This window comes from Marmota flaviventris, chromosome 1 (assembly GCF_047511675.1).
Source record: "Marmota flaviventris isolate mMarFla1 chromosome 1, mMarFla1.hap1, whole genome shotgun sequence".
Taxonomy (NCBI): Eukaryota; Metazoa; Chordata; class Mammalia; order Rodentia; family Sciuridae; genus Marmota; species Marmota flaviventris.
In genome coordinates this window covers 62,804,831-62,832,777 of record NC_092498.1, presented here as the reverse complement: position 1 = coordinate 62,832,777, position 27,947 = coordinate 62,804,831, and the positions used below count along the sequence as shown (strand labels likewise).

Here is a 27,947-nt window from a genome sequence, read left to right as displayed (position 1 = left end):
AAACTATTTTAAGTTATTATTCCAAAACTATTAGTAAAACCTTGACTTGTGACTCAATGAGTGGAAGGAAGAAAAGAGTTCAGCCAAATAAAGTGTCTGGCTATTTCAACTCTAAGGTTCTGTGGCACGTACACAGAGCAGAAGGCTCTGTGGCACGTACACAGAGCAGAGTGACAGGAATTAAGAGAGGGCAATTACCTGCATTTTTTAAAAAGTAGGTAAAAAATAAAAAAAGAAATGCCTTTGTTAAAGCTATAAATAGAAAGTGGGTACACCTATTTTCCAGGGTGTCTTAAGTGATAGGAAAAGACATGAATGTCCTACTAAATGATTTTACTTCCTCTAAACATCATGCTGTAAACACTACACCAGGTTTCAGAAATTTTTCTCCAATAAAAGAAATCCACAGTCTAAGTAAAATCATAATTTAGCCATTTTAGAAGGAGTTTTACCTAGAAAAAATATCTATATACTCTTTGTATTTAGCATGGGTAGCCCAGAAAGAAAACATTGTATTAAAGAATAATGATAATAAAAATGCAAAAGCATAAAGTCACTGGGGCTTAGCCTATACATATGGTTACAATCCTTCCTTTTTAATGAATATATACAGTAATTCCATTCTAGGAATTTATTGTGTCTGTGCTTTAGGGTTACAAAAATAGTTCAACTCACGAAAACCTTTTCTTGTTTAAATTATAGGATCATCCACAAGAATGGTTATAGTGAGCAAGAATGCATGGAGTTCAAAGCAGTAATTTACAGTAACACATTGCAATCCATCCTAGCCATTGTGAAAGCCATGACCACCCTTGGGATTGATTATGGAAATCCCAGAAGTGCTGTAAGTACAGAAATAATGACAATTAAGGTCCTTCAATGGAGTTTGAGCCATAAGATGTTAGGAATTAAAATGTTTGAGGTTCTAATCAATATCAAAAATTTAAGAACATGAAATCATAATTTTGGAAACATTAGATCTATTCAGATTTAAATTTCTTATTTTCCTTTAAATAAAATTTCTCTTTTATACTGTGCAGTATAAAATTTATTCAACATTAACTGTTTTCCTAAGGATCAAATCTAATATTGAATATTGCATTATAATGAAGAAAAATATTTTTAAGGATTAAAAAAGGCTTTATTTATAAAATTTATTTATAAAAAAAGGATTTACTGCATAAAATTCAATGTGCAATATCCCTACACTTTTTTTAGTTTAAAAGTGAGACATCTCGTGGAGAATTTTTTAAGGTTTTTAATATTAACACCACAATTATCATTAATGTTCAATGACAATTACAAAGCTTATGTAGCAAAAGGGAAACTCTTATTTTACAATGTAAATTTTTTAGAAAAGAATTCAAAATTGTAGAAATAAATAAAATACTTGCATACTAAATATACTCCAGTAATCATAGTTTTGTTTTTAAGGTAACATTAAATAATTTGATTTTTTTTCTCTTTTTTATATTGTATAATTACCTCACATTACAATAAATATAAATTCACTTACTTTAAAAATTTATATGAAAACATATAAGGCCATTCTAGTTGGCAAATTAAACATATATTATTACTGGAAGACCAATTGTTGATGCCCCTCATAAAAAGAGTAGTTGACTATAATCCATAAGAATAGCTCATCCATGTCCATATGGTCCCTCTAGGAGCATCTGGTTACCTCCAGGGATATCAACTGAACTGTTCCAATGTAATTCTTAGATATCTTGTTATAGAAAGAATAAAAATATAAGAACAGTATAGTAAGGATAAGGAAGAAAGCCACATGACCCTGTAAGTCATTAGGATGAAAAGAAAAAGGTCTTTTCTGTATTCTTAATTTTAAATGGAAAGACAAATCCCCTTTCTTCTGTCATTTTTTCTCCATAAAAGGAGGAAATGCTAAGGATGCTCTTCCCATGGATAGTTTGTAAGGCCTAGACCAGGGGTCTCCTGACTTCCATGTCTATCTTTCCCTATAGCTAACACCACTAAGTTACCTTCTTTTCAGTATTCACTTTCCTTCTCACCTGGGTAAAGAGAACTTGGAGGAGCTGAACTTCAAGATCCTTTTATTCTTTATCATTCTGAAACTTAGTGACTATGTTCTATCTAAGGGTAGTTCACCTATCTCTCACCTTGAATTTTCCTAGGGTCCTAAGATTTTAAACTGGCCTTTAAGAGATAACCTAATATGGCTTCCTTAATTTAAAGATGAGAAAGATAAGCTCCAAAGATGATTAATTGGCTTGCCTCAAATAGCTCAAGTTTAGGGTTAAAAACCACTTCTGGTTTCTACTACAGTGCTTTCCCTTATAAAGAGATTGTTTTGTTGTTGTTGTTGTTCATATGCTTGTTATAATCAGGAATATTTTTCCCCCAGCAATAATAGTTACTGAATTACCTGTACCCTCCCCCCAAATTCCTTTGGCAGTGATTTAATGATATTTGAATTTGCATGTCACAACCTTGCCTTTTGCTACTTTTTTCTTTCTTTTTTTTTTTTTTTTTTTTTTTACTAGGAATTGAACCCAGGGGCGCTTAGCCACTGAGCCATATCCCCAGCCAATTATTTTTTTTTTATTTTTTTTATTTTGAGACAGGGTCTCACTAAGTTTCTCAGGGCCTTGCTAAATTGCTGAAGCTGGCTCGGAACTTGCCATCCACCTGCATCAGCCTCCTGAGCCACTGGGATTATAGGCATGCACCACCATGCCCAGCTCTGTTGCTACTTTTCTTAAATATGTGTGCTTCATATGGCCCAGTGTTCCTAAATCAGAGAAGCCAGATCTCACTAAGTCCTTGGAATCTGTTGGTTAAGAGTCTTAATGATCTTACATACAAGTGGAATGAAAATAAGATTCTCTACATTGCTGCCATTATGCAGCAAATAAAGAGTACAATTCATTCAAACTGTACTTTGGTACAAAGAATGCAAGTTAAGCAACCCTAAGAAATTGTCATGACTTTCCAGAAATACTTATATCCTCAAATATCAAAACATCACTGATGACAAGCATTACCTAGCTCATATTTTCATTTCAACTGATGTAAACACTTGCAGTTTCAATCACCACGGTTAGTGTTTAACTGTAGGATTAATACATTCTCTACCTGACTGAAACTGTTTACTCAACAGATTAATTGCTGAACACTATATGCATTACTTTCAGAGTTCTTATTACCTTTTGATTTGTTTATTTATACAAGTGAATGTATTTTTCCATAACCATGTGCATTATTGCATGGATTGCCATTTGAAGAAGCTCCTGATAAAAAATTTACATAAATTGTATTAGTTACTGGTTCTCTAAGATTGGAAAAGTTACTTTCCAGTTTTTAGTTTCTTCATACACAAAATGTTAGTGATTTTCTCTTTAAATCAAAATGACTGTTAAAACAGGAAACAAAAACATAAGTAATCCACTTATTCAAAATACAACATAATGTAAGTTCTTAGTAAATATTAGATCTTGTTATTTTTCAAAATCATTTTGAAAATGTAATATAATGTAAAATTTTAAAATTTATGTATTGAAATCTATACATCAGACATCATTTGAAAAACATTATTTTTAATTAAATAATTATTTTTGTGGCCCACATTCTGTTCAATATTGGAAATACACCGAGCACTCAAGCAATAATCGAGATGGTAATAATATTTGTCCTCAGGAGAGGAAAGCTTGATATCTAACAAGTAATTACAAAGCATCTGCTATTTCATGAGGGCAGCACAGATGAATTGGAGCTCTAGATCCTTATTTGCAGAAATACTAAAAATGGAAACATTAAGTAGTCATGGTTTTTAGAACTATTGCATTGGTACATTCTATGAGATAATCACATATGTAAGGAATTGCAAATGTGAAGTTGAAGCTCAAAGGAGGCATTTTGGTGCTTAGAATGAGAAGAAAATTATATTGAGGAGAATAAAACCTAGATAATAGTGTTTAAAAGAAAAAGTCCTCCAACATTTTCTAGTCACTTGAGAGGAATAGGAAACTTCAAATGAGAGGGTGAAATAATTACCAGAAAAGGAAAATCAGCTACATGGAATCACAGAATTCAAGAGAAGTGTTCCCTGTGGAGGTTATTCAAGTGGAAATGTCTTGAGAGGAGTTCAAGAAGGAAGCATATTAAAAAGGATCAACTGGATTTAGCAATATGGTGTCACTGGGAATTATTGAGAAGGTGTAGAAGAATGGTAGACTTAGAATCCAATGGAGTGTGTTGAGGAAATGAGAACAGTATAAAGACACCAATTTTAGAAACTGGAGCTGAGGAGGAGAAGAGGGATGAGATGTGTGGTTGGAGGAAGGGCAACTAAAGAGGTTTGTTTTTCATTGTTTTGGCATAGCATTTGATTGATCAACTTTATTAGTATAGAATGTTTAAGGAGCATACAGCTAAAGAACCAGGAAACTGGAAATAATAAAGACACTTAGTAAATTTCTACTTAATCCTTTCTGAATATTCTTATTGTATATTTTAGGCTATCTAAAACAGTCACTGGACTGACAAAATTATAACAATTTTCCTATGTGGTTTGGATATTGTTTGACTGTCTTTGATGTAGCACTTTTCAAAGTGAACCTGTAATATGAACCTATGAACATTGATTCCTCAGTTTTTCTACAATCACAGTTTTATGGTTAAGGAAGTTTGGAATATACACATACTATAACTTAGACATTGCAACCCTTATTAGTACTCAAAGACTGGAAATCCATTAGTTGACCAAATCTGGTATTTTTAATCTAGCATTTCTCAAAATTACTAAGCTATGTATGTATTCTTTCCTTTCTTTGATATGATTTTGGGGAATATGACTCCAGGGTTAAGAAGAATTTCATGACATCTTAAAACCACCCAAGACGAGTAATATTGATAAAGAAGTTCTGGGTAAAGTACAAAAATGTGTATCTCATTTTGTACACAATGTAATTCCAGAGTTACACAACCTGGAAAGTAAAAGTCATTTCAGAGTCACCCTAATTCCCGAGTTTCTTTACATATGTGATAAGGAAATAGATTCTCTTCTTCAGATGTCATTCCAAACCTCAAGGCACTATTAGAAAAATATGGCAGATAATATTGGAGATCTCTTAAAATTTCTTTAAACCTGAGCTCAGGGCTAATGAGCATACTTATCATTTGGACTCATTCATTCAACAACATTTTAGGGACATGTACTATGTTAGGTTCTGCTCTCCATCTTAAGAATATAGAAATAAACCAAACAATTTCTGCCTTCATGTGCTTCCAGTCAAATACAAAAGACAAAATGAAGAATAATGTGTTATATATAATAATAAGCTCTGTGAAGAAGAATAAGAAAGGGAAAGAGGATAGAAAATGATGGAAGGAAGAGTGGTAGGATAAGGCTTCCTTGAGGAGCCTTGAACAAAAGCACTGAGGGACAGGCATCCAAATCCTCTTCAAAGGAGCTGGTGGAGTTCAAGGAACAGCAAGGGGCCCAGTGTTTCTTGAGGCTTGAAGAGAGTGAGGAGAAAGACAGAGGAGACAGGAGAGCAGGAAATAAGGTTGGAAAAGAAGATGTGTATCAAAATATGCAGAGCCTTGTGAGCCATAGAAGAGGATATAGGTTATTTTTTTTAGATTGGTGGGAAATTACTGGAGTTTTTAAAATGCAGGAGTCAAATAATCTGAAAAAATTCATTTTTTTCAATCAATTTGGCTGTAATGTGGATGATAACTTTTCACACTAAACTGAATTTTGGTGTTATATATTTTTAAAATGCAAATTTTGATTGGTAGATGCAAACCTTTAAAAATATAAATTTTGATTCCTTAAGTAATGCTTCAATGTATACACAAGCACATCAAGAACTAAGATGTACTTTGTTCAATTAAATGCTATTTATGGTCAAAAAAGAAAAAAACAGTGATACCTATACAAATAAAATGTATTTCAATTTAAAATGGAATATTTTGAAAGAAAGGGAAGAGTGTACTTGTTTGGTTTCTAAAGGAATGCTGACAAGGCATGTAATTTGTTCCCTTTAGGGATAAAACTGTGTGAGCAGCTGTTTCATTGCATCATTTGTCCTAAAAGGCACTTTAATAGTGGAAGGAGCCACAGAGGCTGCTGCCAGCAAAAGTGACCAGATCATATTTCACTGGATTTGCAGTTCTCTCACATCTCACTAATAGGGAAGAAGGGTTTTTCAAATTTATCCTGAGTTGATGCAAGAAAATGGTGTCAAGTCCTGTTTGGGGCCACTTAACAACTGACCCAATGATCATCTAATCAATTTGGTTATAATAATAAAACCTGATTATAAAGAAAGATGAAATAAGGCTGTTTAGCCTTAACAGTCATTAAGAGACATATCCTTGATTTTTACACAAGGAGATATTTTTTTATAAAAATAATAAAACAAACCTATAGTAAATTTAGAATAAAAATAAATTGAATCCTATCAGCAGAGCAGCAGATTCTTAATTCATTCATAGCAACCTGACATTACACAAAATGTGTTTGAGTTTGACTCCTCTTCTGATACTCATTGTGTTTGTTGGTTTAGCAAGCTAAGTTTTGAGAGTTTTCAATCCTGACATGTAAATGGAGAAAACAGAGCATCTGTCTCATTGTTATTGTGAAGATTATGAGAAAGAGTTTATGTGATCTTTAATATTGTGATAATATTCATCAGAAAGATTACAAGCCCAAGCCAGATGGAATGGGAGTTTGGAGGCTAACAGCCAGGATTTGAGCCCAGACTCCTCCTTCATTTGCCTGAGCTATTGTTATGACTCTGAAACTCAAATTCCTAATCTTTAAAACAAATATTTTTGTCACTAAAGGGTTTTAATTATTAGTTTAAATAAATTGTAGAGTACTGTAAATTGAGCTTTTTTACTCAGTAAACTTCTATTTCCTTCTTCCCTTGAAACTTCTAAATATCATAGTAAGAAGGCTAACACAATACTTGCTTTTCTTTTATTTCTTAATCAGTTCTCACCTCTGCTCTATTGACTTGCTCCAAAGACATGTACTCAAAACACCTCTGGGAATTTTCAAAAACTTTTTTTTTTTGTAGATCTAAGTGTTTATCATTGCTTACTTATAAGATTACAAAGAGGTTTCTGATGGCAACTAATATCATATGTTAATTTTTAAATATATACAAATTTAAAATATTGAATTTATCTTCTGTTCTTACTATAATTCTTTCTTGGCATTTTTTTTCTTAAAAAAAGTATGATTATAATCTAAGGAAGACAAAATGCCAGTTTAGTTGTATTATTCTTTTAGCTAGTATTCTCATACCTGATAACTAAATATATACCAAGAGTTATCATTTTTATATCATCTTCAGAAGTCAGTAATGTATACCAAAATACAGTAATTTCTCCATAGAACATTTTATAAATTTGCAGAGGAATACTTTACTGGACTTCCACCAACCATTAAAAGGAACTTCAGTTCTGTAGATCTTAATACATTTTAAACAAACATTCAGTAGAATCATTATCAAAAGGATTAAAATAAAAATCATAAGATTTCTATTAGAGAGCAAAATGCGATTGCAAATTTACACATTTTTTTCCTTCCAACCAAAACATTTCTCTAGGAAGACCAGCAACAACTTTTTACAATGGCTAATACCCTGGAAGATGGCACCATGACATCTCAACTGGCTGAGATAATAAAACGACTCTGGGGAGATCCAGGAATTCAAGCTTGCTTTGAAAGGGCATCTGAATACCAGCTCAATGACTCAGCAGCTTAGTAAGTGAACTCATTTGGACAGAAATTTCAGTTGAAACATTTACAATTTTATTATTCTGTGTACTGTATATTTGTGTTTACAAGTGAAGAAAGTAAATGGCTTTACATATTATCAAAGTAAAATACAAAGCAATTAAAGAGAAAGAAAACAATAACAAAATGGCATAAATTAGATGTAAAAATAACCAATTTTGAAACTATTTGCCCCACCCAAAAAAAAAAAAAAAAAAAAATATATATATATATATATATATATATATATATGTGTGTGTGTGTGTGTGTGTGTGTGTGTGTGTATGTATCATATATCTTCTCTTAATTAAAAAGAATAAACAATTATACATCCTGCTCAAAATTAGCAGAGACTGGTGACATGCATACTGAGGTTCTGGGCTATTCAATCAATGTTACTGAAATCATCTCCTAGGATGATTTTATTGTTGACACATGTTCTGGTTCATTGGATTAATGAGAAAAATAGAGAATTCTAAAAGAAAATAATGTAATGATTTCCAAAACATTTGTATACTGTGGGATTCTTTTGGAGTCTCAGAATGATGATATGATTTTCTCATCTACTATTATCCAGTAAGCAGAGCTCATGTATAATGGCATAATTTGGCATGAACATATTCTATATACAGAGTTATGGAAAATTGTGTATGAATGTGTAATTATGAATGTAATGCACTCCACTATTGTCATGTATGTAAGAAATAAATAAAAAATAAATAAAATTAGTTGAAGTGAAAAAAAAGAAATTTAGGCAGTTTTAACTCTACTTACAATTTCATTGTCAACATGAGTTCAAATTTCCTTTTAGCAAATGGTTCTTAACCTATCCCACCATGTTTCCAAGAATGTGTGCACATGTATATAAATAATATCTAATTTCCCATTTTATATTTCTTAAATTCATAAGAATGTATAAACAGAACATGCTAACAGCACTTAATAAAGTGAACAAGAAACAAAAGTAATGCAAAGTGAAATAAATAAAAAGTCATTTGAGGACAGAATAATGAACCTTGCATGACACTTCAGATTTTTATTCACTGATGAACAGAATGATTATGGAGAAAAAAAGAACCATATAAATTCCAAGACTGGGTGTAATCTTTAGTAATTGCCCATTCGTCATTACTATAGACAATAAATTCCAGTGGGCACATTGCTTTTGGAGAAAAGTGCTGTTCTTATTTCTCTGGTGAAGGTCAGCATGGATACCACTTTGTGATTACATCAACTGGTTAACTCCTTGTATAAGTATTTCAGCATCTACCACTTTTAAATAGTAAAAGGGATCCCTGCAGTATAGTAAAACATTGCTTACTTCTAATCATTGGTAAAGGCAGTCAAAATGTGTTAGGAGCTAACTTATCTAATATTCCCATAAAATGTTGTTTGGTCAAGATTGGTATGGGTAAACTATAATTAATACATTTTGATTTGGATACTAGATTTGAATTAATTAATCAGTAGATGTTTCTTACAATGTTGAAAGAAATGTACTTGCAATTATGTTACCACTGTGCTTAGCAAATTATTTCTTCTTTGATAGCAAAGAGCTATTTACAACTCACGTATCTAAAAGAGGCAAACACACAAAATAACATTTTATAAGACTTTTCAAAATTTCCATTATTCTTTGTTTAAAATATTTTCTATGCAAATATAGATTCATACTAAAATATTTATCTGTTCTTCAAGTTAAATACAGCTAAACAATTTCAACTTGCATAGATTTGGGAATGTTGCACATATTATCACGGTTTTTTGACTACTCAGATAATTGTGCATAGCCACAAAGTAACAGAAATGGCAATTCCCCCCATGTCTCTGTTTAAGAAAAATTGTTAGCCAGACGCTGCTTTCTTTCAAAAATTTAAAGCAGATTTTTTTTTTCAAATACCAAATTATACTCACATTGTAAAATTAAATATAAAATTTATAGTCTTTATATAGAGCAAAGTTTCTACTTTCTCTTTTGCCTTGTATGTGTGTGTATGTATGTGTGTGGGGGGGTATGTATCAAAAGTAAGATATTTGTCATTCTTTCAAATTTATGGAAACTCCAAAGGGGCTAATAAAGAATTGAATCTAATCAGGGTAAAGAAAAGGATTGCTGTGGCTGGCAACATAACAACCCATCAGTTCTAGCAAAAAAAATATTAAAAAATGAATAAAGGAGACATGACAGTGGTGTCAAGCAGGTCAAAGATTTCAGTTAGGACTGCATGGTTGAGCAGGGCCTTCTAGGGTACTAATCCACATGCTTTGAGAATTAAATGAACTTCACCAGGAAAAATACTATTTTTACATGACTAGAAAAAGAAGTATGTGATTTGAACCACATGTTTTAAGGACCTCTGTTTGGTTTAAGCTTTAAACTGTGGGCTAGAGCACGCAAATCCTGCATTTGTTTATTAAAGTAAGCATTTTAAATGCAAATTGTTCAGTCTGCTAAGGCCTCTGCTTTTCCTGAAATCATTTATACACACAAACAGAAGTGCATTAAAATGTGTCTTTACTAAAGTTTTTATTTAGCTATCACTAAAACAAATCCAATTTTTACTTTGATAGGTATGCTTGTTTAGTTAATTTTTTACTCAGGCATGAACCAAACAATCAACAGTATACCCACTGCAAATGCAGACTAAGCCAATAGGAAAATCCCTTAAGAGATTTGCTTCTCCAAATAGAAAATAAATAAAAACAACTAGCAGAATCTGTCAGTACTTTCTTGGATACACTTATAGCTCAATTTATCATTCTTTTTTAAAGAAAATAATCTTTATTAGAATTAAAAAATGGTTCTAAATTATCACACTATAAAGTTTCTGAGATGTGATTTTCTTTTTGCACCTGACCAAGATCCCTTTGGTATACCTTCTTATTCTGTTTTTTTCTGCTTAAAAGTGAAAGATCCTCCAGAAATAAATTGCCTATATTACTTTAAGTATATATTTTAATTATAAAATAAAGTTATAAGTTATTGGTCTAGATGCTAAGAGCTCCTCAATTTAAACTGAACAAATTCACTTTTTGAACACTAACTAACATTTGGCTGAATCCCATTTCTCAAACTCTATCTCAATGGCAGTGCACTAACTTTAACCTTTCTTTGGGTGATATTATGCAAACTTGGTTCAATGTGATGGTCTCATTTGCCATAAAAACATTACCATCTATCATGATTTGTGCTTTAAATGTCCATAGTCTTTCTGTGAACATATCGGTAAGCAGCCTTAGGGTGAAAAGTCTAGAATACTGGCTTTATAAAAAAAAATTAAGCAATAAAACACTTACTTTTAACCTACAGATATAATCCAGTTTCAAGGATGAAGAGGTAATAGCAGTTTTCTTCCTGTAATCTAACAGACTCATAGAATACAAAGCTTAATCAGATTTATTCCTGCTCATCACCACCCCAAGATCCTGTGAGGAAAAAAAAAAAAAAGACAGCATTCAGTTTAAAAGCAGGAATCTTTAGCATGTCTTCTTGAAGTGTTCAGTGCCCAACAACACACTGACAGAGGGGAATGAGAGTGGGTATGGTAGCATTGGGTCTTCTGATCCCAGTAGTGTTATCAGGGGTAGGTCAGTAAGATCATGAGTTAGTTCCAGTATGTGCCAGCAAGCCAAAACCAGGTACTTCCTTCATTGAACTATCTGGATATCATCATGGCACATAATGGAAATAGATGAGTCTTAAACGGGGCAACCCACACAAAAATAACAAACAGGCTTCCATTAATGATACTTAAGCCTATTCCTCTCTTAAAATCTAAAGTGCCTAAAATCAAACTGCAGAATTTTGAGGAATGACTAGCAACTATCATTACAAGCATTACAAGCCAACCAATTCAATATACATATATACATGTATATATATTTGAATATATATATTTCAAACCCTGTAAAGAAAAATTTTCTTTTATACTCCTATTTGCATACGAGCAAATTTATCATGTAAGCCTCTTTAAATACAGGCTAAGGCAGTATTTATTAGGTTTCCTTTATAAAAGGCCCTATGGGGGCAGTTGTGTGCCATACTAAATGCTCTGCAGCTCCTGGTATTCTCCAGTACAAAGTTAAATGTATATAAATGCTGTCTCCCTTTGTTTTTATTAGCTACCTTAATGATTTAGATAGAATAACAGCTCCTGGGTATGTGCCAAATGAGCAAGATGTTCTGCATTCACGAGTGAAAACTACTGGCATCATTGAAACTCAATTCTCCTTTAAAGACCTGAACTTCAGGTATGATCAAATATCTTTTCTAAGTGTGGACAGGTGTGTGTATCAGGTTAGATCTTCATGAAGAAAATCTCTAACTCACAGTTAGGTGCATTGAATCCTTGGGTGTGCTCACTAGGCCTGGTAATTTTCAGTAACAGGACCCTTTATTCCTATGATCTTTCACCCCAGCCTCATCGCAAGCCTAGTGTCCACAACCCAGTCTAAAGTACTTCTGTCATAAGCAGGTGGAAGCTAGATTTTATTTTTTCCATATTTGAAATTGATATTTTACTTTGGGTTTATAAAGGGAAATATACTTATAGATAACATTTAAGCAACAGGTGAAAGGAATCCTATATCCTTTGCCTTCTTATTTTCCAATTTGCTTGAAATATTTGTATTAAATCTGTTTCCTTGTCTTAAAAATGCAAATAATTAAGACTTATTTGAATATGATGCTGTTTACTATAATTACAAGGCATATTTTATACAATGTTTTGGGTATGAAAATGAATCACTATTTTTATTGCTGTGGATTATTGAATTTTTCCTAGCAATTCAACTGCAAAATCACTGACTACATCAGAAATGAAAACCCCCAACATAGTATTAGAAGATATCCCTTGATACTTAACACTTTTATCTTGTGAGCAAAATAGAACATGGATTATGGGCGAGGTAGAACATTGAACATTAACATCAAGTTCTAGCTATATGTCTTAGTAATGAAAACAAATCAATACAATACAATTAATAAGGTCATTCATGAAAACATTTCTAAAGAGTTAAAATAACTTGAGAAAAACTGGCATGAATCATTTGTGTCAACCCACTTGTGTCAAAAAGTAAGCAAATGGTAATTAATATCATAATATTTGACTCAGTGAGATAAGTATTGTTAATTTTAAGTATGCACAGTAGTTATAAAATCTAATTAGAACAGCTATTTTGTAGATAAGATATTTTCAATTAATATGAATGAAATCTTTTTGAAATTCACATGAAATGTCAGGCCCACAAATAGTTAATTTTCTGAAAGGCGAGCCAAAGATCATGTAGGGCAGAGGGACCTCACAAATTGAAATCAACATCCTCTCTAGGCAAGTGTAAAAAAAGTTTGCGTCAGTCCTGGCTCCACTATTGTGTCATCCCTCTTTGGCAAATACTTTTTTCAGAGTGCTGACCTTTGTTCCAGTTTCTGGACTTTTCCTTAGAAAACCCGAGTCCAATTTATTCTCCCTTCTGCTATCTTAAAGCTGACTGAGTATTTTCAGTGCATTCTGCTTTCTGTCTTATTCATCTTTCTCTTCTCCAAATTCCTAACTAAAACTAGTACATTAGACTGTGTGTGGGCCCTGTGGTCAGTGAGTCCAAAGTTCTAATCCCAGGTTCTTTGATAAACAGCAACAGGAGTTAAGGAAAACTTGCCTATTGGGTTTGTTCTAAAGATTAGATCAAGTGAGTCTTAGCAGAGAGTTATATAACTGGATGTAGCATAAGTTAATGGGATTTTCTAGGTTCCAGATTATCTGGATGGCAAACCAGTTTTTAGAATTAATGTTATCTATTGAGAGATTATCTAACAGTTAACAAACCTGGTCACTCCCTAACATACTGACCAATTTAGTACCTTCTCATAAATAATCACTGATAAATTATCTTGTTTTCTTTTGTACCTTTCCAAGCTTTGTGTTTACTGTTCTTTTTACCTAAGGGCAGGGCCCCCTGGATTTTGGCAAGGACTATCTCCTTATCCTGAGGATTACAAATCAAATGCCATGTCCTCTTGGATCCTTGATCATTCTATCTATTTACAAACCCTGCATCTGCCACCATTACATCTAGAAATGTGCTGGCAAACATTTAAGAGCAGGCTTTCTGAGGCAGCGGGTTGAGTTCATGAGGGAGGAAGGGTGGGAAGGGCCCAATTTGTGGCCCTCGAAAATTTCTCTGGAGTAAACATCCCCACCATAGCCAATTTTAACCTACCAATGTAATGTCACTGAATGTGACTAAATACAGAGTTGGGGAAAAAATATAAATAAACAGCTGTTATGAGCCATGCCAGTATTATATATCTCCATTACAATATTGGCATGTCATACTATTTTCCTTTTAAAAAAAAATACCAATATATGAAATTGCTTTTTTTTTTTTTATTCATTTTCTCTTTCTATTTATGTTTCTCCCTCACACACCCTGAACTCCAGGAGGTCAGGGGCATGTTTGCTGATAGCTCTATCTTCCATACTTATCATAGTGACTAGCACAAAGTAAGCATATAGTCAATTATTACTGAATGAATAAATGTACTGTATCAATCACTCTATGTATATAATCTCTACACTTTCAAGGAACCAAAGTTGGGCAGTGGTGTCCTTGTGTAGGTAAAGAATTAAGAAATGTTAAAAGGAGGGCAAAGATTTACCCAGGGTTTTACATAGAAGTACAAAGGATCAAGTACAAAGTACAAAAATGCCCATCTTTCTGTCACTGGTGGGTTGTTGGATAAGTTGTGGTGGAAATCATTTTTTTTTTCTGTAGAGTCAATAATGCTTCTTCCAATGCTATTGGTCATTTACAATTGTGTTCTGGGAGAAGGAGGAAAGAGGATGCTTATTAAGGAGATATAAAGTAGTTTTTAATGATTATTATTCTTATGGAATCATTTTAAATTATTTATAAACATTTTTAGTCACAATACTTGATGTATATAAAATGTTTTAAAAAACTTTTTTAGATATACTTGCAGTAGAGTGTATTTTGACATATTATATATACATGGAGCATAACGTATCTCACAGTTGAATCACCTTTTTTTCACATGCTGAACAAAATTGTCCAAATGTACACAGCCTTGTGTAGTGTAAAATTTTATATTTCAAGATGGGAAGTATAAGAATAATGTACCTTCCAACTTCATTTCAGCAATTGCCCAGGTGTTAAAATATATTACATTAGCATTGATTTGTATTCATACGGTGCAGATCATCCTTATGACTATTTAAAACTAAAGACTTCATTTACATTTTAAATAAGAGAACTTTGCATTTTAAATAGGAATACCAAAATGAAAAATTATCTCTGCCAAAGTAGTGTACAATGTTCATGTATTATCTAATTTAATGGAAATTACCTTAGAATTCTCTTCAAACCAGAGTTCCAACTGTCAAACTGTAATTATTCTTACAGATGTTTAAAGTACTATGTAAGTGGAAAATTCCATGCAAGTACAAGCCCTTCTACTGGTATAGAATAACTCCTTAGAAACAGATCTACTATGGTTTATCAAACAATTATAGAGAAGTCAATTTCTTCCTAAACATCCCATGATTTAAAAACTAGAATTGAAAGTACATTACATAGGAACCAAAGAAAAGAGGTCAGCAACTATGACAATGGAGCTTTAAATTTTGTAAATTTAACATAACTGCTTTCAAGAATATTTGAGTAGATCTGTGATACATGATAAATGGCAGTTTTCCTGAAATACGAAGCTAAGTCATTTTACTGTTTATTTGTGTGGGGTGTGAGTCACTTCAGCTTATTGGTAAGCTTTGTTATTGTCTACTAGATCTCATAGAACATTAACTCGTGTATATTATGTTTGTTTCAGTTCTGTTCCTGATTAATATTAACAAAAGAGTATGTGGTGTAATAAGATGTCTAATTTATTCAAATGACAGAATTTGTTTTAATGACTTTATGGAATCAATTATATAATAATCAGAGAATTATCTAGTGGGCATTGAAAGCTGCAAATACATAGACACACATGCTCTGTACCCACGTGGTGAAATAGCATTGACAATTACGGAGACTCTAGTTCCTTTATAGTTGTAAGTGCTTTCAATTCTGTTTTAAATCATGAGGAACTAAGGGGTTCAGAATGACCTCTGTGAACATCTTTGATGTCTATAATTATCTACCCTTCTCTACTTTCAGAAATTGGATAAGGGAAAGATTTAATTAAAGTATCTTGCTACAGCTGTGTGATAGTGGCACAGACTCACTGGTTGACCCTCATATGCAGTTGTCTTAGGAAGCTGTCCCAACTCTGATAGAGCCAAACATCCTAAATAAACCCCATTCAACAGAAGAGTTTAAAATAAATTCATACTCAGATTAGATCTTAATTTTATGTGGTCAAGTATATAGGAGAAGATATTAGAAATGTTGATTTTTTTTCAAATAGTCACATGCTTATTGGAAGAACAAAGGCATCTAACATAAATTAGTAGTAGAAACATTATTGATTTTTTAGCTATTCTAGATCATGCAATAATTTTTTAGGAACTATAAAGGGAAGATTATTTCATAATAATTTATTCTAATATGAAAACTGAATAATCTTTTGTGGTCAGATATTTAGCCAACTGTTTAACATAAACCCATAAAACTCAACAGCTTTCCTGTTGTCTAAAACAGAACTATAAAAATCAACTGTTTAGTCAACTGTGTAATATAGTCTTACAGCACTAATGGCTTACCCTATATTAATACCATGGATGATTTAATACATAATTAATATACAGTGGTCACTTAAAAGACTGGTCTGTTAATTTTTAGCTATCTCATAATCAGTCATTTAAAAATCTCCTTTTAACATTAAAAGAATCCTAACTTAAAAAATCAGACTTAATAAGTAACTATGCCCCCCAAAAAATAAATTTAAAAAAAATGTACACAAAATTGGCACTGTAAGTTCCATTCAATATTCTTAAAGGTCCGGCTATTTTACGAAGGGAAGTAAGGATATTCAAGCATGTCCATTCTATTCATTAATTGTTCATTATATTTCATCAACCTAAACATTCAGGCAGCAAGTATCTATGTTTTTCTTTGATTTTAGTTTTGTTTTTCCACAGAATGATCATAATGGAGTTGTTTTGTCTTTGCTTTTCTATATATATAAATTGGAGAATATTTCTACAGTCAAATATATAAGTGAATATTCCACTTAGAAATCTTCAAATTATTTTAATAGATTGTAATACTTTACATCTCTAAAAAAATAGGCCTAGATTAAAATTTAGAAGAAAAGCTAAGATGAAGCAGAAATACTTGAAAAATAAATTCCTACAATGATATTGAAACAAAGTCTAACTCGTTTTTAGAGCTTGCATGCTTTCCAGGAGGATCAATTCAAAAGCAAAACTCTGGTCCTTGGTCTGAATTGCTAATAAGCATTTCAGTTCAATAATAGCAGATGGCATTAGAGAAATGTTCGATGCTCCCTGGACCTACATCAATCTGTGCAGAAAAAAAAAATATTCTTTATCAAGTGAGTCATAAATGAGATTATAAACATTTGCTCTCAGACTTTCTGAAGCCATTTTATTAATAACAATAAAGAATGACTAATCTTTGTCCTCCCTTGCTTGAGAAAGAACGAAGCCTATTAAACCTAGAAGCTGCATAATTTGCTGAAAGAACACTGGGTTAAGGGTCATACTGCACAAGTTCCAGCCCTTACTATTTGTGAGTTTGAAAACAAACCATTTGTTTTTCAAAGACTCAGTCTCATCACCTTTAATGTGGGTACAGTACTATACTCCCTTCTGACACGCAAGCAAAAGTAGATATGAATTTTCTTCTTAGGAAGATCACACAATTCCTATAAATCTTTTATACCACAAAGTATTATTGTCACTGTTCTTATCTATCATATTTGTGTACATTTACCTAGAGAGAAAAACAGCTACCTTTTATGCCTGGTATTAATGTGTCACTAGTAAGCTGCAAAGAAGTCAAATCTTAAAAGAATGTCAGGCAACACCCAGTGAGATTGCTGGGCCTGCTTTCAATTTGATTTTATCTCAGTTTTCTTATATGTTTCAATTTCGGGGAAAATCATTCAAGGCTATTATATTGTAGGAAATATATGTTGTAGGAAATAAATATGTAGGAAGTATATGAAGTTTATTTTTCCAGGTTCTGTGCAATTTATGTGCTTCATAGAATCTATAAATTAGAATTGACTTAACATGGTAATTCTTATTATTGTTTTTATTTATTAGAGACCATCTGACAAACACAAAACAAAATAAAACCATTAACATGAGAAAAATATTCTTTTTCTCTGAAGTAAAACATTTGGTCATCCCCATGCATGGAATTTAAGCAATTATCAAAATAACTTTGAAAAGAGGATTTTCTCAGACTTCTGAGATTTGAATATGAGTGATTAAAAGAGTATCAATCAAAACAGAGGGAAATGGATAGTTGGGCATAAAATAAGCTGAGAAAAGGAGATTCAAAAATAAATGCTAACAGGGCAGATTCAAGTTCTATTTAGTGGACAAAACTTAATCAAGGTGTCCTAGAATTTAATTCTTATAACACAGACATTCCTACTATGGAAACTAACCATTGGGCTCCCCTGGCACAGATATTCCACTCATCCAATAACCTTCATCCTGGTTCCATGATGAATTGGTTTTGCCTTTAGCAAACCCTGCAGAGGGATTAGAATAGAAGTTGAAGATAAACCATGGGGGTTCTTAAAATCTAGTGGATGGGACTAAGAGTGGCGGTTTGAGTTTGAAAAACCCACCATAAATTTAAATCTAGTGATATAGATTGCTTTCACCTCACCAGAATCCACAAGCTAATACATCTTTGTTCAATCAAAGTATCACATTATTGCCAATAAATAAAAATGATACCTAATATGATCAAATAGAGAATATATAGAATGCCTGGAATCCAGAAGATCTATACAATGCTCATTAAAATGATGGGAGAAAAAAAAAAAACTTCTCAGAAGGAAGGAGTTTGACATTTTTGCCCAATGACTTTTTTGGCAACATAGAACTATTCTCTGGGTTGGTAAAAGAAGGGTAAGGTTCAAAGTGAAGATGATGTCAGTCCACTAGTAAGGGTGTGAGAGCTGTGGGGATCTCTGGTCTAAATTAAAAAAAAAAAAAATTATATCTCAGTTGTTAATAACTTACGCAGGATGACAACCATATCTACATAACCTATCATGGTTCCTAGAAAACATTAGCCTCAGCAAATATTAATTGAATGAATAAGTCCTGAGCAAGTTGTGAAACAGCTCATGTGAAAAATAAGAAAATAATTGTGTTGACGTTGTAAGTTCATGATGAGGTTTAAATGAGTTAGTTGCTACACAATGATTACATGTCTGGCAAATAGTAAACTCGTACTAAGTGAGTTAAATTAAGACCAATGTATTACAATTTGTGACATGGGAATTTGAGGAATAAAGAAGAGTCAAGATCTGAACTGTTTCCATTTCCCCCATACTTTAGGTAATTTCAATAAAGGTATAGAGTAATCTCTATTTTTGCAAAATCTCAACAACAACAAAAAATCCCAAAATTGCTTTTATGATTTAATAAAATATTTGAATATATATTTAAATGTCTGAATATATACATATTATCTTTGCTTCCTTAGAGAATGTTGACTAATTATTAGAAATTAAACTATTGGGTAACCCTCACATAAATATAAACTTAAAGCCAAATTTCACTTCCCCTTCTTAATTTATTTACATGTTTGAAACTGTAGAGGGTTTGATATATGATATTTTTATAGACACAGATTTTAAATTTCTAATCCACATAACTTTTAACCATTATAATCAATATTATGAGCTTCTTCTCTTTTCATCTACTACTGATGGTATAATTTTGGTATAAAATAAAAACTCTGGAGACCATGAGAACCCTGATATAAAAGGATTGATTGAAATAACAAATTTCTTAAGTCACAAGCAGCATAGCTGGGTAGCAGCTGAAAAAAATGTTCAATGGGTCTAAGAAGCCAACATATTTTATAATGAAAAATTGGGTAAAAGAAGGCATGCATTGATTATACCGAACCTGCATTGACCAGAGATAACAGTGGAGACAATGTGAATTGGGCACAGTTTTAGATTAGGAGGAGAGTTTGCAAAGAGAAACACCTGTTTCTTGTTTGGTTGGGGCTATAAGTAAATGAGAATGACACCTTGATGATGATCCTGGAGTTCTGAATCAAAGGTTTCAATACATGCATAGGGAGTTGCCATAGGTTTTTGTTTTTATTTTTATTCTTTTTCTCTCTTTTTGATTGGCACAAAGCCACTAGCTGAATTGCTTCTCTTATCCCCTCCTCTCCTGTATCCTCTAACCTGTAACTAAATTTAGAACATCTCAAGTTTTCTCCCTTTTATCAGTAAATATATACATGTGTGTGAGTATGTATTTTTGGTATTCTATATATCTATTCTCTACTTGGTTTCTATGGGAAATGTGATGTATAATGTATAGTTCTTTTGATTATCTCTAGTAAGTCAGCTGGTTGGTATTTATTATCACAAGTAGAGTTATTTTCTTTGAAGATGGTATATCTTAGATGCTTTCCAGTAATTAATAGTTTGATTTTAACCTGGTACAACATCCCTGTAACTTATTTATTTGCCCCTGGTCTCTTCTTCATCAAATTGATCTTCTGTATTCAGTTCAAAGTGATAATAACACACACACAAGGCAAATTTCATACCTAAGACCTCCCACAATCCCCTACTGATGATGATATAAAATCCAAATTCTCATGTAACATGAAAGTGCAGTTAATCTATTGGTAGCCAAATATGTTCAGCATACTCCTCTTTCCTCAAATTCTTTTCTCTTGATCTTTTCTTCTGCTGCCTTTGCCTGGAACATTCTTCCCCAGACATCTGATGAGTCTAATCCTTCATTTCCTACTAGGTTTCTACCCATCCGTCACCTTCCATACTTAATGGTCATTCCATTTCTAGTAACAGCCCTACCCTATCTATCCTAGGGGATATTTTAGGTTTATTTCCATACACAAGAACAACCATCACCGTCCCCCCACAGGATTAGGAACTTCCTGTAGCTAAACCTTTGGTGCCTGACATATAATAAGTGCCCTATAAGTATTTTTTAATAAATGAGTAAATGATAATTATCTCAATGTTTTTACTTTGATCTTTTTCTAAATATATAAATGACTTTTGACCCCCAAACATGATAAATTCTCTCATGCTTTGATGACATGCATGTGTTTTATGTAAAAATTTCTGCCTCCATTCCATTAACATGGAATCTATTCATTTATTTAGAAGGAATTTATTGCATGTCTGTTATATATCAGGCATGGTGCCAAGGCACTGAAAATAAAGCAGTTTTATATCGTAGTAGTCCCTGCCATTGTGGGGCTGCTATTCTATTAGGGAAATGACAGATATCAAATGTGAAAAAAATTATTTTACAAAGTTAATTATTGATTATGATGACTATTATAAAGGAAAGAGAGTAAGGCCATATATAGCAAATAGATAGGGGGGTAAAGAGAGATACAATTTACATGGCCTTTCAGAAAGCCTCCTTTATGGAGGAAACAAACTAAGACCTGAAAGTTGTGAAAAAAGGGTCACATGAGAAAGAAAGAAATCCCTGTGACAGGAAGAAAAGACAAACCATGCAAAAGTTCAGAAGACAGAAAAAACAAAGATTTATACTAAAGACTCTAAAAGAATAGCCCTGTGGTTAGACAGTATTAAGGATAAGAAAGTGAAAGGAAATAGGCTTGGAAAGGAGAGCAGGAATCAAAGCAACTGAAGTCAATCATCACAAGTTCGTGATTTGTTCTAAAGGAAAGAAAACCATGAAAAGGTTTTAAGTGGAAAACTGGTATGACAAGTAATTTGTTAAATTCCCTAAAATATCAAATTAGATACATTGAAACGAAATTTTGTGTGCTGTGGGAATCAGTTTGAGAACTGCAAGAGTGGAGACAGAGACCAGTTAGACACTTTGAAGGGGTCCTGGTGAGAAATGTTGGTAATTTGCACCAGAAGAGAGGAGTTGGAAAGAAATGGATTAATTGGGTAGTATTTATATGGATGATATGTAGTATTTGGAGGCAAGGGGAAGGGAGGAATTTAAGGATAATTATTGTTGTGTTTCCCTGTCCATGATGCAGCCTTTTACCAAGATATAGAAGTGGAGGGAAGATCAAGTATCCAAACTCCTCCTATAGTTTCATGATCCCTCAAGCTGACTTAACTCTTCCTCAGTGCTGACATGTTCCTATGTATTGAATATTTATTACATAATATTATAACAACTTGCTTACTTTTTCCTCTGTGAGATGGCAAATTCTTTGAATATAGTGACAACTTCTATTCATATTTGTGTAAGCAGATGTAGCACAGTGTCTAGTCCATAGGATGCAAATAATTGCTTATAAGAAGGACTAAGAAATCAGCTCCCTATCTTTCTGCGCTTTCTGTTCTTTCTAGAGAATGAATATATATATATATATATATATATATATATATATATATATATATATATATATATATATATATATTATATATATATATAAAGTTTGGCCAAATCTTCTAAGACTAGTACTTTTTTTTCATTAAAGCTAAACTGCCTTTAAATTGTCCACTTGCTCAGTGTCGAAATTATTTTACTCTACTCTGTATAGAGATAGAAGACAACAACAAGAAAAAAAGATGAACTTTTATTTTTTATGTTGTCCTTGAGTTGCAAGTAGACCAAATAAGATACATTTTATAATCCATAAAAATCAAAAGAATACATTTCAAGTCTATAGGAGCATCCATTTATAACCATGTTAACCTTTTGCAAATTTTGGAAGATCTTTGCAAGATTTGTTATTCATTTGATTTTTTTTTTAACAGAATGTTTGATGTAGGTGGACAGAGATCAGAGAGAAAGAAATGGATTCACTGCTTTGAAGGAGTTACATGCATTATATTTTGTGCTGCTCTCAGTGCCTATGACATGGTCCTAGTAGAAGATGAAGAAGTGGTAAGTCTGAAAGGAAAACAAGACCAAGGTAAATAACAAAGCCTTTCATTGTTCAATAGTGCTATGGCATTTCCCAACTCAATGAAGGCCTTCCAAGATGAATATCACTTCTAGATCCTTGTTTAGGATGCCCAACTGTCACATTTTGCAAATAATAATGCTACACATTCTTGTATTTTATACCTAACAGAACAGAATGCATGAAAGTCTTCACTTGTTCAACAGTATCTGTAATCACAAGTACTTTGCAACCACCTCCATTGTCCTCTTTCTCAATAAAAAAGACCTCTTTCAAGAAAAAGTCAACAAGGTGCATCTTAGCATTTGCTTTCCAGAATATACTGGTAAGATTCTTTTCCTTTTGTTCCATACCTATAAGTTGTTGTGTGGATGTATATTTTCCTGTCTGAATCTTGACATTTAATATTTATGAGGATAAAGCCTATCATTGTAATTTAATCATGTCTATGATCCAAACTGAAAAGGATCTTACAAATAAAAAGTCATCTTCTCATGAAATTATGGCATTTGCAGGTAAATGGATGGAACTAGAAAATATCATGCTAAGTGAAATAAGCCAATCCCAAAAAAACAAAAGCCTAATGTTTTCTCTGATAAGTGGATGCTAATCCATAGTGGGGTGGTGGAATATGGGGGAATGAAGAAACGGGTTTGTATAGAAGGGAGAGGGAGGGGAGGGATTGTAGAGATAAGAAAGATGGTAGAATGAGACAGACATTATTATCCTATATACATCTATGTTTACACTACTGGAGTGACTCTGCACCATGTACAGTAAGAGGAATGAGAAGTTGTGCTCCATTTGTGTACAATATGTCAAAATGTATTTTAGTGTAAAATAAGTAAATAAATGGATTTTAAAATAAACAGATTATTGGTCAATGAAAAGACCATTTAAGGAGAAAAAATAAGTCATCTTTTCCGTACTATTTAAAATATATCCCCACTGAACAAACTGGAAAATTTTAGATGAGAGTCACACTTACTACATCAATGACATTTCAAACTTTTATCTTCAACATAATAGGAATGCAAATTTTATTTCAGATGGGCAATTTAAACATACATACTAATGAAAACAAGTAATGCTATGTTAGATCTTAATGACTCTTCAATGTCTGAATTGTTCCAGGCAAATAGCATCAATGAATTTGAAAATAGTGGCATCTTTGCCTTTTCTGGTTTATGTAGGTCCCAGAATTTTAGAGTCAATCTTGTTAGTCAGTGACTATAAAGATCAAGTTCCATAAAAGTGTTTTTTTTTTCAAATTCAAATGCAACTTTCTGTTTTGTAAACAGCTGGATGCCCTGTTGTTAATGAAACTATGTAAGTTGGAAATATTTATGCTTTAAATGAAAATTCAAAACCAGTTTTACCCATTAGTTGTGTGGGATGTCTCAGATGTATTGAGAACACAGCATTTTGTCAAAAATACATATTTATATTAGTTAATCTAAAAAATAGTGCTTACATTATTATTCCATAATCATAAATGCTATTTACTTATTTACAAATTTATTCTGTGATGAAATGAAACCATGATACCATATTTAATATTATAAATTAAATGTAGACACAATTAAGGGCTATTTATATATACTTAAGTAATAAGAGTTTATTTCTTCAAGCTATTTTTGGTTTATAGGGAAATGAACTCTTTGAACACAAAGTACAAAGAATTCCCATATGCTTTCCTGACCCCTCCCACAGGTTCTTCTGTCATTAAAACTTGTATTTCTTTTGACTGATGAATGATTGATATTGATACATTATTATCTAAAGTCCAAAGTTTAATTAGGGTTCACTCTTTGTGGTGTTCTATGTTCTATGTGTTTTGCCGTATGCATACCATATATCTACCTGAGTTAGTAAGCATTCTGCTACAATAGCCAATATCTGAGTTCAATCAACTTGGGAAAAAATGATTTATTTTATTTTATGTTTTTGAGATTTCAATTCTTGGTTGGTTAGCCTGTTGCTTTTGGGGCTGTTGATGAGGCAGTAAATCATGGCAATAATGTGTGCTCACCTCATCATGGCTGAGAAGGAAGAAGGGTCCCACAATCCCCTTTGAGGGTACACCTTCACTAACTAGAATGTCCCCCAAAGACCTCAACTCTTAGAATTTCCACCACCTCTCAATTATGCCAAGCTGCGTACAAAGCCTTTAACACAGGCCTCTGGGGGACATTGTTGATCCAACCCAGAACATGATCATCATATTACACACAACAGCTTTGATGGTGAAAAATCCCCTGGGTCTCACCTATTTATACCATCCTCCTGCCCTTCAATTGGTATAAACCACTGATATTTTTACTCTTTTATAGTTTCACTATTTCCAGAATATCATAAACCTCAAGTCACACAGTATGTAGAATTTTTGACAGGCTTATTTGCCTTAGCAATATGCACATGAGTTTTCTCCAAGTTTTATTTTATTGACAGATAGTTCTTTTTTTTTAATTCCCAAATAATATTACAATCCATAAACAAACCACATTTTGCTTATCCTTTCACTTATTAAAGAACAATTTAGTTGCTTTCAATTTTTAGCAATTATGAAAAAAAAAGTTGTGATCAACATCCATGTGCAGGATTTTGTCTGGACATATTTTTAGGAAGCCACATAGAAGCACAATTGCCAGATTGCATGGTAAGACTATAGTTAGCTGTGTGAGAAATTGCCCACTGTATAATGACTGTACCATTTTTGCATCCCCACCAGCAGTGAATGAGGGTTTCCTGTGATTATACATACTCATCAGCTTTTGATTCTGCCAGTGTTTGGGATTTTAGCCATGTTTTATGGTTTTGTTTTTATATCCTATCTTCATACATATTTTTATTTTTTCTTCAGGACTGGGGATCAAACCCAGGGCCTTACTCATGCTAGGTATGCACTCTACCACTGAGTTACTCCCCAACCCAGCCATGTTATTTGGTTTTAAAGATTGTCTCTCACAAATTTTTGCTCCAAGTAACAAAGACAGGGAGGACTAAACCTTGTTTCCTTGGGAAATTATTATGGTCCTTCCTATGTCAAGTCTTCTCAAAGCACATTTGGTTTATAAAACCAATTAATATGCCACTTTATGCTGCCCTGTAGTGTCTGCTAACCTATTTTATTTCTCATTTTCTCAAGTGACCTATGGTATGTCCTGATAGTAAGGTTTCTCATGCACAGTTTTCCTCATGTTATTGCTCAGTGAAAACATCAGTCCAGAGACTTCTTTATAACCTTCCATGTTCTCATCTTGGTTTGATTAGAAACAGCCTATAATCTGGCCTATATCATCTATTCATCTTGATTACTTCAATTCCTCCACAATAGTCATTTGCTTCCATCTGCTGAGCTTCTTCAACTCTTAATTCATTTCCTAACTCTACCCTCAAGGCTAGAGGTACAGGAATTCTCACTTGCACTGCTCAGTTTCATTCATACTTTTTCTCTTCTCCCTTCTAAACTCTCTGTCAAGGTCCAACTCAAGTAGGACCTCCTTCTTCAGCCTCATCATCTAACATTTCCATTCACTTTATTAGTTTGTATTAAAACACATGCACATCCACAAGAACACTAACTCACAGCATTTGATGTATATACAGGTTTGCTTTGCTCACTTACTTTGTAAATATGTTGGTATTTCTACTGTATTGTGAGCTTTTTGGTACAGATTCTATTTTATCCTCTGGATTTCCCCCCTGTGGGAAGCACAGTTACAGCACCAAGTACAAGTTGCACAAATCTCTGGTGATTTACCCTTCCTATTTTAATTTTTCAATACATGGTATATCAAATAGCAGCACGCAAAGTGAAAACCTAATAGGTACTAGTATTATCTGCATTTTATCCTTTGTGACATACAATTAACACTTACTTGCTTTTTGTTTAACTAGGGCCAAATACATTTGAAGATGCAGGGAACTACATCAAGAATCAGTTTCTAGACCTGAATTTAAAAAAAGAAGATAAGGAAATTTATTCCCACATGACCTGTGCTACTGATACCCAGAATGTCAAGTTTGTGTTTGATGCAGTTACAGATATAATAATCAAAGAGAATCTGAAAGACTGTGGGCTTTTCTAATCAATCCTTTTTTTTCTACTTTTGCTGTACTCTTTAAAGACATATGTGTATAAAAGGTGCTATGTGATTAGTTTGAATAGATATTAGCTTATCTAGAAATATAGCTAGCATTATAAGGATAACATTTTTCACGCATAAAAATTGAATGCATCATCACCTGTACTTGGTAAGTTTCAATTTCTCTGTAACATGGAGAATAGAAATTCTGATCCACAGGTCTAAAAAATGACATATTTGGTGACTGTAACAGTACATATTAGTGACACTGAATTTTCTTAGAAATAAACTTCTGAAAATGGCCTGTTTTAAGATAGAGTAATAAAAAATGCAGAGTATTTAATATCATTTCCATTGGCCAGATTTTAAAGGCATTCACTTTTTCTGACAATGTAACTGGGCCAATAATACAGAGACTGTATTTTCAAAAATGGTACAAAGTATTTTGTTGGTTAATTGTACCTCAGTTTAGCAGCTATAGATGAAATGTTCACTATACATATTCTTGTTGATGGGCAATTATATATGAAAAATAATTATGTGCAATTATATCTGCTATCTTTTTCCTTAAAAATCATTAATGCCCAGTTATGTTTAGATTTGAAAACTTCAATAATGTCTATTTACATAGTTCTGGTTAAGAGAGGGGAAAATGTATAATTAAGCACACAATGTAAGCTTTGTAGCCTAATGGTCTTCAGTAGAGTACCCATTCCCCAAATCTTTTTAAAAATAGCAGGGAACATCTTTACAGTTGATGACCACATACTAAACACAATACTAAACCACAAGAGAAAATGAAAAAAAAAAAGTTCTCAGCCTAGTGTATTTTGAGTTTTGTGAATATGAGTAGCAAGTAGGAACAAACAGAAGATTTTTAAAAGAACTGCTGACTTTCTCTATTAGTTCTAAATGGTCTACTCTAAATAGTATATCGTACTCTAATGGTCAACCTCTACTTTCTCAAAGCTAAATTGGTGTCTTATAAACTAAATTACTTTATTTGTGAAGAA

The 27,947-nt window shown here is 32.7% G+C and overlaps 1 protein-coding gene across 1 annotated transcript; it reads left to right on the top strand.

Annotated features, from left to right (window-relative positions):
• The first annotated feature begins 146 nt into the window (after positions 1–146).
• Gnat3 (G protein subunit alpha transducin 3) lies at positions 147–27,947 on the top strand. The gene is made up of 7 exons (XM_071607857.1): positions 147–214; positions 703–844; positions 7,605–7,762; positions 11,897–12,025; positions 22,698–22,827; positions 23,018–23,171; positions 26,747–27,947. The coding sequence occupies exons 2-7, from the start codon at positions 740–742 to the stop codon at positions 26,935–26,937; spliced, it is 867 nt and encodes a 288-aa protein (XP_071463958.1). The 5' UTR covers positions 147–214; positions 703–739; the 3' UTR covers positions 26,938–27,947.

Coding starts and splice junctions, on each gene's coding strand:
- Gnat3 (XM_071607857.1), top strand. CDS start 740: ATGGAGTTCAAAGCAGTAATTTACAGTAACACATTGCAATCCATCCTA. Junction 845..7,604: donor ATGGAAATCCCAGAAGTGCT/GTAAGTACAGAA, acceptor ACATTTCTCTAG/GAAGACCAGCAACAACTTTT. Junction 22,828..23,017: donor TAGTAGAAGATGAAGAAGTG/GTAAGTCTGAAA, acceptor TATACCTAACAG/AACAGAATGCATGAAAGTCT.